The sequence below is a fragment of the Phragmites australis genome, chromosome 10, assembly GCF_958298935.1.
Source record: "Phragmites australis chromosome 10, lpPhrAust1.1, whole genome shotgun sequence".
Classification (NCBI taxonomy): Eukaryota; Viridiplantae; Streptophyta; class Magnoliopsida; order Poales; family Poaceae; genus Phragmites; species Phragmites australis.
The window spans coordinates 32,639,533-32,651,065 of record NC_084930.1 but is presented as its reverse complement, the minus strand read 5'-3'; the positions used below and the strand labels follow the sequence as shown (position 1 = coordinate 32,651,065).

General features: G+C 46.8%; 2 protein-coding genes across 2 annotated transcripts; both read right to left on the bottom strand.

Moving 5' to 3' along the window:
• LOC133883211 (uncharacterized) lies at positions 1–1,761 on the bottom strand. Its single transcript, XM_062322448.1, has 2 exons — positions 1,342–1,761; positions 1–1,251 (listed from the first exon to the last, which is right to left on the bottom strand). Exons 1-2 carry the CDS (start codon positions 1,709–1,711, stop codon positions 131–133), a joined length of 1,491 nt encoding a protein of 496 aa, XP_062178432.1. The 5' UTR covers positions 1,712–1,761; the 3' UTR covers positions 1–130.
• A 4,135-nt stretch (positions 1,762–5,896) lies between these two features.
• On the bottom strand, positions 5,897–6,582 carry LOC133883565 (uncharacterized). Its single transcript, XM_062322914.1, has one exon. It carries the CDS (start codon positions 6,462–6,464, stop codon positions 5,997–5,999), a length of 468 nt encoding a protein of 155 aa, XP_062178898.1. The 5' UTR covers positions 6,465–6,582; the 3' UTR covers positions 5,897–5,996.
• Positions 6,583–11,533: the final 4,951 nt, after the last annotated feature.

Sequence of the window (11,533 nt, the reverse complement as noted above, 5' to 3'; positions counted from 1 at the left end):
TATAAGTTGTTCCACCATCTGATACAATTTCATTGTACGCCTTACACCACATCAAGTTACAAATATGTACATACACATACGTACGTTACAGTTTACACCGTATTTTGCTGCTAGTGAATTCGTTCTTCCCTTACCTCCGATTCCTCCTCGCGACAGCTATGGCAACCGCCGAGACGGCGGCCACCGACGAAGCCCAGATCACCCCGGGGCGGTTGCGGACGAAGAAGTTCTTCATCCTCTTGTTGTGGTGCTGCCTCACCTTCTCGATCTCCCGGTCCATGGCCATGTACACCGACGGGTACGTGGCGTGCCCGTCGATGTTCTTGATCAGCTCGTGCACCTCCCGCGCGCCCCTGGACCCGCCTCGGACCACGCCGGCGCGGCGCAGGACCCGGACGTCGGCGGCGTCTTCGACGAGCTCGTTCATCATCTGGAAGTAGCGCGTCAAGGGCTTGCTCTGCTCCTCGTACTCCCGCGCCAGGAGGTTCCGGGCCACCGTGGCCAGCTTGAAGTCGTACGCCAGCACCGGCAGCCGTAGCGTCTGCTCCTTGAACTCGACCTCGGCGTGGCCGTTCTCGGAGGCCTGGAACCGGACACCCGACCTCCGGAGCTCCCTCGTCGCCGGCATGCGAGACGGCCGGCCGGTGGCGCGCGCTCCCGTCCCCGGCGCCGGCACCACGCTCTGGTGCAGGCAGTCCAGCAGCGTGCGCGTCGCCATCTTGTCGTCGGTAGCCACGCCCTTGAACGGGCCGTTCCCGTTCGGCGGCGCCGGCGGCTTCTTCGAGAAGAACGGCGAGTAGTACCAGCAGAACCTGTGGATCACGTCGCCGAAGGCATCTTTGGTGAAGGGCAGCTTGTACTCGCGGATCATGGAGTCCTTGACGCCCTTGAACTCGTTGCGGCCAACGGTCTCGTTGATCAAGCCCTCAACGACGCCGGCCACGTCGAGCAAGTCCTTCAGGGAGAGCTGGTTCTCGAGCTTGATCACGTCGGTGACGATGTCGTGCATGTGGCCTGACTTGATGCTCTCGTCGACGCCCTCGCGGTCGACGCTCTTGCGGATCGCTTCCATGAGCCTCGGCAGGAAGCCGACGACGAGGAAGATGCCGTCGACCACTCGCTTGTGTTTGTCGTCCCAGCCTTCGTCGATGAGCTCCGACTTTTCCTCCACAGCGTTGGTGTCTGCCGGATTGGCACTTCCATCTTCTCCCTCGTTCTCCTGCTCGTTCTCGGGCTCCACATGGAGATTACCTTGACAAATTTAGCAGGGATTAATGCTATGAAATTAACAATGAAACATGGATGAAAATTAGATAGGCAGATAAGGGAAGAAGCAAGTACCGTGATGTTCTTGCAACTCGTCGGAATTTGTCTGTGACCCGTCGGAATTTGTCTGTGACCCATGGATGACAGAATGGCAGGCCTCGGCGAGGACCTGCAGAAGCCGGTTGACGCGTGACAATTCGCCGCAGACGTCGTGGCCCGTGACGGCCTCGTAGACGAGCATGGCCTTCACCCGGAAGCTGTTGCGCCGGTCGATGGCGCTGCGCGCGTCGCGCGTGAAGAAGACTCTCGCCGGCGCGAACTCCGCCGGGTGCTCCGCGCGCATCCGCTCGTACGCCGTGGAGCTCAGCATCGTCTCGTATGGCGCCACGCCGCGCGTGGAACCCTTCTCTGCTCCTGGAGTCCTGCTCTCCTCCTGCGTTGCCATCGCCGTGGACGCGAACGCGCGCGCGTGCGTTCGTGCCCGTTTCGCTTTTGTGCCGGGTGACTGATCTGGTAGAGGCTCGGTGCGACGGGGTTTTATAGCCCTTGCAGGGGACTTGAGGACTACCATTTTTCTGGATTGGCCAGTAATTCCTTTCTTGGCGTGTTTAGGGGCAGCTAACGTGACATGGAGGGGAAACAAATAATTCTATTTTTGAAGTATAAGTTGGACACATACATACTCACATAAGCATATCACATTTATGTCCACACATATGTGTGGGTATGTCATATCACACATCTAAACTAGATTAGAAATATAACTTTACATAGCGTGGATATGCATTTTGATCACTTAATGCACCCACGTGTGCATATATCATTTCTCTCATGATTAAATCTCAAGAAAATATGAGCATTTGTGCCAAATTTAGAACTCAAACCTAAGTGAACATGTTTCACCACGAGGAACTTAATCATCAGAGCTATTGCAGGGAACAAAGAATTTAAAACAGGCAGGGCAGAATAGGAGCTCTTGAAGAATTTCCCATTGGGACGATCATCTCCGAATCAGCGGTTTATATTTTATGCAGACCCGGTTAATGACGGTAACCAGGACTTCCAGGTATTTTTGTCACAAATTCCGAGTTCGGGATCATAATCGGTTGAAACTACGAAAAATACCGGCAACTGGAAATTTCAGCCAAATTTGTTCAAATCGAGAATTAATTCGACTCTTTGGCAGGTATGGATTTGTTCAGATCAGATAACAGCGACTTAACATCGGAATTATGTTCCCAGATGGAAATCTACCAGATATAAATGCAGACCAACTCTTTTCTTTTCAGACAGGGAAAATAACTCTTAGTAGCCAAAGAAGACTAGTAGATGAGTGAACTGAAATTTGATGGAAGTGGGTTTCTTGGGTCTATTTGACGAAACTTCAACTTAAAAAGTGTTTGAGCTAGAGTACCTAAAAAGTGTTTGAGGGAACTATTTTATTTTCATTTTAAAATAAAATAGAGGATTAAATCAATTCATTTTAGTCTACGAACCTTAAATCTGAGATGGAGTTAAAGAGCTAAAACCCTACCAATTATTACCTCTTTTACTAGGTTCAGTTAAATGAACGGTTTTGTTGCTGGTTAAGGAATCCAGGTTGGACAAACACGACAATCAAGGATCGATCCCAAACTAACGTGCCAGTACAGTATGGAGAACCTGCAAGTTTTCCCACCAGATTAGGCATCTAGGTATGAACCACTTAAGACTCTTATGCTATGGCAGCCTCGTAGGTCATGCCTTTGCACTGAAGGTGAGATTATCCCTAACTATATTCTCTTAATTTCGTTTTTTTCTCGATTATCTTTCTCATTTCTATTTACTTTATTTTCTCTTACCTCTAACAGCTTCTTTTTAACAGGATTTGTGAAGAGAAATGAGAGAGAATTCCATCATCAAGAGAATTACCTTAGTAATCTCTTCATTAAAAAAAATTATGAAGGAAAACTATTAAAACGTTAAAGTAAATAAATTTTTTTTGGTAAAAGAATTCTAGACCGTGAGAATGGATTACGATGGTCTTACTAACCAAGAGTAAGGGAGTTACGCCAAGGATAAAACAATTTATATGTTGGTCCTGCCTGCGGACACAAGGCAAAACCGGAGCATGGTTATGCACTCTCAAAGACTCCTTGGTATCATCACCCTTAGCACCAAAGATGTACCATCACTCCATCAGCATTCAGCAGTTGTCATTTTTACCAAATGGTCAAGAACGCAGCACCAGACACCACCTTTTAGACAGGCAGCAGTTCATCAAGAAAAAAGGGGCATAGCTCTAATGGATCAAAATTTACCAGCCTAAGTACAATGGACAACAACATAGGCAAAAATCTTAAGGAAACAAGGAGGGGTGTAACTGAAACTAAATCGTGTTGATTTCATATGTACCATCGAGACAAGAGGTTGCCTGCGTGGAGCTATCCACGTGAACCGCTTCCACCATCTTCTTCTTATTCTTCAACAATGCAAAGCTGCTGCTCTCCTCACGCGGCTTTCTTCTCTCCTCTTTTGCTCGTGCTACTCGTTTCCTCCCTTCTTGTAGCGTTGCATCTCCTTACCGACTTACGTCTCCTTATAGTGAAACATGACAGCGTGAGGACTGAGAAATACGAGCACGCGGGAACAGCAACGCGTGGGGTGTTGTCAAAACCGACAAAAGCGAAAGTGACCGGCGCATCGAACACGGCAACACAACGCGACATGAAGGGACGACAACTCCACGTCTGCCTATATTCGACATCTGAGGTATCAAATACGGTACATAATACCATATTATACAAGAAGTTTTCGGTATTTGAGGTGCCGAATATGGTGAATAGTGAAGTATTCAGTATCTTATGTGCCGAATATATGTTGGGCTATCGTTTTTCGGTGCCACAGATACTGTAATCAATTTTTTTGGTATTTGAGGTTCCGAATACATGTGCTAGATTTATAAATACGTCGATATGTTATCTATTTTGATAAATACGATGACGTTTATTGTCTATTTTTAGATTTTTTTTTTGCCCCCAAGCTCGTGTGTTAATCACTTGCATTCGTCTCGTCAACCCATCTCTAACACTCGAAATCTACATGACTAATACATTAAGTCTAGTAGTTTAATCAAAGACCTTTAAAAGAGCAGAAGAGCTAAATCAACATGAACGTCCTTACACCTATGGAGTTCTTATTCGTGGTTTTTATTCCTTTCCTAGAGAAACACTATGGAGTTCTCAGTCAACTACATTTGGCTGAGCTCGATTTGGTTCACCGGCACATTGGTCACCAATGCAGCAGTTGCCGCCGCACGGCCGGCTGCGCCGCGCCACCATCGGGGGAGTCATCATCACATACCGCAATGTATATTTATTTATACTAATTTATTGTATTATATTCGCATGGATATGTATGGATGTGAATGTGATATACGTGATTTGTATAAAAAATATATTAACATAAAAAATACTAATACATTGTGATAATCAAGTACTCTCCGGGTCCTCCATCCGTGGGCTTAACTAGTCACAAACGGCTGAGCTCGAGTCGGTGCGCCATCGCATTGACAACCGCCGCCACATGTCCAGCGGAGCCACCATCACAACCGTCACCACAGCCCGCCGGCACCGCGAGGCACCTCCTCACACCGTCGAGCTCTCGCTCGACCGTGTCCATCGCGGGGGGTCGATCACGGTGCGCTCGATCCGGCGTACCTCGTCGAGCACCTCCATGAACTCGGCGAAGGTGCGCGGCGAGCGGTCGTCGTCATCCGTGGTGGCGACTCGCTCCAGCTCCTCGATCCACGCGATGGTGCTCCTGATCCCAGCCAGGAGATCGTCCACGGCTGCTACGTCCCTCGCCATGGCGCAAACGAGGCTGTGACGACTGACGACCCAGGAACGCACGTAGGTTGCTGCTAACGCTCTCGCTCTGGGGCTTTCGCGCTGGGGCATGCAACAGGGGCCTGTTGCGTTCATCTGTAGATGCGGGAAGGACGTGGGCGCGGGCAGAGGCGATCCATGACCGTGGCACGAGCCGGAATCCGAAGCTATTGCGGATGCCGTTTTCGTTTGCGTGTTTGGACGCCGGCCTCCTTTCGGAACCACCCCGCTTCAGATCTACGCGGCGATCCAGCCCGCCTGCCGCCGCCGCCTCCTTTGCAGCGCACCAGCCGGACCTGGACGCTCGCCGCGCCGCCCAAACTGAGCGCCCCGATGGTGGTTGCGTACCCACCCCGAAACGGCCGCTCGGCGTTTCAATCGGTTCAGCAGACGCGATGGCGGCGGCGTGGCCGCGTCGCGCGATCACGGTACCAGCCTTCGACGTTCGCCCGGCCCAGCCACGGCGGATGAAACAGGAGGGTGGCCGAATTCGTTGCAGCCGAGACTTATGACACTAGCCTGATCATGGTGGCTACGAATTTGCACGTATCAGATGGCCGGTGCAAGCTAGCTAAAACCCAAAAAGTTACACCAAGAAACAAAAACAAGACGTGAACCAACATAGCATCGCATGACCACATGTCCACACCCCTGTCCCTCTTTACTCTGCAATTTCAGCAGAACAACTGAAACTTCGTCGTGACAGATGGACGAATCACTCGCCATCAACGAGAGGCTGAATTCAGCAAGACGAATATACGCTCCTCAATGAGGCAAGAATCGGGAGACTGAATTTCAACTCTACAACAATCTGAGTTGAATACACCGCACAAGAACAAATAGCGCATTACTGCCGCTACAAGATTACATCCACGCGTCAACCATCATCTCATCGTCGTCGTAGTCTCGGCGGACGTCGACGCCTCCGTCGGCGCGCGCGCGCTCGCACGCGTCGATCCACTCGCCGTAGACGTCGATGGGCTCCGTCAGGGAGTTGGCTCCGGCCGCGTAGCTCGCCCCGCACGCCCAGCACGACGCCTCGGCGGCCTTGCCCTTGATGTCGATGCGGCACTCGACGCTGTCAGCGTGGCGGCAGGACGGGCAGCGGAAGGCCGTCCCCAGATGCGCGCGCGGCGCCTTCTTCCGCGGCAGCGCCATCGTCATGGACGTCGCCGTTGGCCAGCCGACGACGTCCTCCTCCTCGATCCCCATGGGTGATGGTGCTGATGATTCACCGATGGATCTCGCGCTCGCGAAGCGAGCTTGCAGCAGGAGGCGAGCGGAGTCGTCGGGTAGGAGAACGGAGCGAGCTGAACTGCGCTGCCTACCCATCTTCTTCGGAAAGGAAAATTGTGCTGCGTATGGGCGCCCTTGGGTGTGGTTTTATAGACCGGTAGTCAGTAGAGTAGTCGGGTTCGCGTTGGACTCGGACTTGATCGTGCTCGGTCGGACTCAACCAGCCTGAAATATCTAGTATATAAAAATTATATAATAAAATTTATAATTAAAAAATCATGTTATATAGGTTTTGTAGCTATAAATAATATATTTTGTACAAAAATTTTAAAAAAATCTAATTTCGAAGACCAAGTAAGAAAATACGTCTCTTATTTCTGAACGGATGGAGTATTAATTAAATAAAAATTACAAAAATAATATATAATTTTTAAAAATTGCAAAAATAGCACCAAGTTAGTAAGACACAAATGTAGAGTCGGGAATAAAACACATATTGGCAAATCGATTGTCACCAAGCCACTGTCGGCAATTGTCGCCACCTCTTGACAATTGATTTGTCGATATGGTACTATTTTCTGCCGCACCACTTACGCCATCAACTTGTATGACAGCACCAGCCGCAGCGTCACAGTCGTCATCGCCTCTTACACCACCACCCTAACCGCACCGACCCACTCGCCGTCGTCATCCAGCGCCATCACAACGAGCCTCCCCTCCTTGGCTCTCTCCCTCCCAACCTAGAAGGCAGAAGTCGTCACCGTGCGATTACACGCCTTGATCTGGTCGCGTCTGTTCGTTGGTCCATTTGTTTCTGCGGGAGGAGATGAAAAGAAGTCTAGTGCAGCACTAGACTCCAAGACCGAGCTCAGGCGCGGGCGGCACAGACTTGGTCTCGTGCGCAAGCACGCCATTGCAGTAGCAGCTTGTCAGCTCTGCGGCTGTTAGGGTGGAGAATCACCACGTTGCCTACACTAGGTCAATTCTTCCCTGAGACCTGGGGGCAGCTCAGGGTCTCTCAGATATTTTCTTAGCATAGAAACATAGAAGACATTATGTACTCCACTCATTGAGTCTGGTAACTCAAGACGGTATTCCAAACTGCCTACTCGGTCTGTGATTAGAAAAGGACCAATGTATCTCGGGTTAAGCTTCCCAGAGATACCAAAATGTACAACACCTTTGGTTGGCAACACTCTGTGAAGAACATAGTCACCAACTGTAAATTCTAGGTCTCGTCTCCGGATATCTGCATAGCTCTTCTGTTGACTTTGAGCAGCCAACAGGTTCTGACGTATTTGGTATACCTTCTCTGAGGTTTGCTGGACCAATTTTGGACCAAGTAGTGATCTCTCTCCGACAGAGTCCCAACACAAAGGGGAAACACACCTTCGGCCATACAGGGCCTCAAAAGGAGCCATCCGAATACTAGCTTAATAGCTATTATTATAAGCAAACTCTGTTAAAACTGGGATACAAATTTGGAATCCCGATCTGAAATGATCGAATTTGGCACACCATGCAACCTCACTATTTTCCTGATATGCAAGGGAGCCAAATCATGTGCCGAACTGGTTGTCTTCATTGGAATGAAATGTGTAGTTTTTTGTAAGCCTATCCACGACAACCCAAATAGCATCTCTGCCTCGAGGTGAACGAGGCAACCCAACAAAAGTCCATAGTGATATGTTCCTATTTTTATTCTGGAATTTCTAAGGATTGCATTAATCCTGCAGGTCTTTTATGCTCAGCCTTTACCTGTTGGCAGAAACCACAAGCTGCAACATACTTAGCAATATCCACTTTCATCCTTTTCCACCGAAAATTTTGCTTTAGATCTCGATACATTTTGGTTCCCCCCGGATGAATTGTATAAGGAGTCCGGTGAGCTTTTCTCAATATATCCATTTTCACATCTGTCTTCTGTGGTACACAGAGACGTCCTCTAAAACGTATTGCACCATGCTCATCCACATTAAACTCTTTTGATCCTCCTGCTGAAAATCTCTTTCGAACTTCTAAAAGAAGATGATCATGCTGTTGAGCTTCACGTACACGTTCAGGTATAGCAGATTGGATGATCATTTGAGTTTCTATCTGCACAGTGCCAGCAAAACAAAAAGATATCCCCATCCGATCCAAGTCTGAATATAAAGACATTATTGCTTTAGGTACACCTGTTCTACTAAGGGCGTCAGGTACCACATTTGCCTTTCTGGGATGATACTGAATCGTCAGATCATAGTCTTCGATTAATTCTAACCATCTTCGTTGTCTCAAATTCAGATCTCTTTGAGTGAAAATGTACTTGAGACTCTTATGATCAGTGAAAATATCACATGACTCACCATACAGGTAATGCCTCCAACTCTTCAAGGCAAAAACCACTACAGCCAATTCTAAATCATGAGTGGGATAATTCTGTTCATGAGTTTTCAATTGTCTAGAAGCATATGCAATTACCCGACCTTCTTGCATAAGGACACAGCCAAGTCCAATTCGAGAAACATCAGTGTAAACTATGCAACGCTTACCACTCTCGGGCAAAGCCAAAATAGGAGCGTTCACCAACTTATTCTTTAATGTTTGGAAACTGACCTCACATTCATCAGTCCATACAAATGGAACACACTTCTCGGTAAGTCTAATCATAGGCTTTGCAATAAAAGAAAACCTTGTATAAAATGTCGATACTGGCCAGCGAATCCAAGAAAACCCTGAATCTCTGTTACATTGGATGGTCTTTATCATTCCGTTGCCTTCTCACTTTTACAAGGGAAAACGAATCCAAGAACACACAACATTTCTGTTAATACTATACCAGCCAATTATGAGACACTCTCTTCGACTAGTTCTAAAACCAAGGCATTAGTTGTCTAGAAACATCCTTTTTAGTGGATGCAATCACACCAAAAATATTGTTTGGCTAACTCCACAAACTCAGGCCAAAACCCCCAATAAGAATATAAACCTTCTTCGCTTCAACTTCAACTCTTTCACAGGGAGGATCAATTTAAAACCTTTATGGTTCAGGATTAAAGAAACATCAACACTTCACCTTTTCTACCAACATCACTAACTCCAAAAATACGAGTGCGGGTAAATCTACACAAGAGACAGTCACAACGTTAAGATATAAACCTCCAGTTGATTATTCTCATCCCGATATATCACCAAGTCTAGAAGGGGTGAACAGGAGATTACAACCACTTGCCTAATTCAACCCTTCCAAATACCTAACGACTCGTCCTTCTTGGTACAAGTTTAGACTTGCACTTTCCAGCTTGAATACCAGAACACTTCCATCCAGAGGTAGTTGGACCAATAGATAAATTATGTTGACCGGTACGTTCAGAAACATGCCAAACTGGCATACTAAAGAACTTCACATCTTGCTCACATTCCCAGGCCAGTCATACTATCGGTAACCACACCACAACTTCTTCAAAGTAGAATTGCATGCAAAGACACATCCTCCTCGAAAGTTGAAAAGACATCAGTTAATCTAGCCAACAAGATAATCACTGCGGAATGCTTATGAAGAGGGTTGAAAATATGACTTCAACAAACTCAACCTTGTTAATCCAACTCCAATTTAGTTTAGAAAACACCATTTGCAACACCAGTTTACCGTCAACGGGTTGAGCGTTAGTATACAATGCTTCTCTCCGGGTCCTTAGAAGGCATACCCTCTCCTAAACAGCAACAAAACTACAAAGATACACCCCAATGGTTCATCCTCTTTCACAACACTCCTTTAAACAGGAGAGCAACCCTTAGCTCCCAAACATAACTTTAATCTCAGCACTTAAATTCTGGAATAAACTCCACTATTTACAATGCTCTTCCCTCAAACCAGAGTTTAGATAAAACCAATTTTAAGCTATTCTCAAAACACTTATTGACATCTTAGCGACCAAGTACGTAGAGTATCGCTTTATGTAACAGCAGATATTTACTCCCAATAGGAACAAACTTCCAGTATGCAAACCTACCCAGACACTTCCTGGCTAAAACTTCAGCTTAGAGAATAAACTGGAGCAACAAACACAAACCTGCTCCATTGCGGGAAAATCTTAAGCCAGGATCTAGCCACTTCTTCAGATCCACTCAATTCATGAAATCTAAGAAAGAAAGTCTCAAAGCAAACCACATACCAAGAACCACTCGAAGAATTGCTACAACAGGCTCTAGTGATACCTCCGGTTACTTAGCCAGGAAAGATTCAAATAACCCTTATCTTCGGAATCTACTCGGCGAGTAGAATTTATCAGACTCAACTACCAACTCCCATAACGACACGCCAACATAGCACCTCATAATGATGTTATAGGCCACAATTTTTCCGACAACCTCTAAACAACACCAACCTCTAAACAACACCAACTCCACTACCGTCACTATGACGCGAATCAGTCGCTGCAACGCAATCGATGACTCCAACTCCCATAGCCAGTGGACTCTTCCACAAAGGCTAACTTAACAAAATAACTACCTCAAATAATCATTTCAAAATATGCATAGATATTCCAACCATAAAAGATTATTCTCAGATATTAAAGAAACTGACACATAAGGTATGTAAACATTTCAACTTAAACACGAGGTGTTAACTAATCCTCAAAACATCAACAACTAGGGTACAAGTCTAGCAAAAGATTAGAAAAACTCTCAGAACCCTATTAGAATCTCACTATCAACACATTTTCACACAATCGGCAAAAAGATTGCCCCGACTCCATGGGGAAAAGAAATCCTACACCATTCTAATGGTTAGGTTGAAAACATTATCACCTTATCTTATATGGTAAGGCACACATCGATCCATTTCTCCGACATTTCGAGAACGAATAGTTAGGATCAACGACATGGGGGCCAGTCCATCTCGTACCCAAAATATTCGCTCTGTATGTGGATAGTTGGATCGCAAACCTAACTCTTGGTCAACCTCACCTGACAATGCAGAAAAGGCATCATGGGGGCCCTCCACTTAACCCATCTGCAATGCCATACAATAGTTATGCTATTGATCCTCTGAAGCTTCTCAGGTTCTAATGACCAAGGTAACCATTTTAACGCCCTGACAATTCCACCGTTCCAACGAAATTGACTCCAACAACTTAACAATATAGATCAATGATAAAACACTAAAGAATATGTGGATT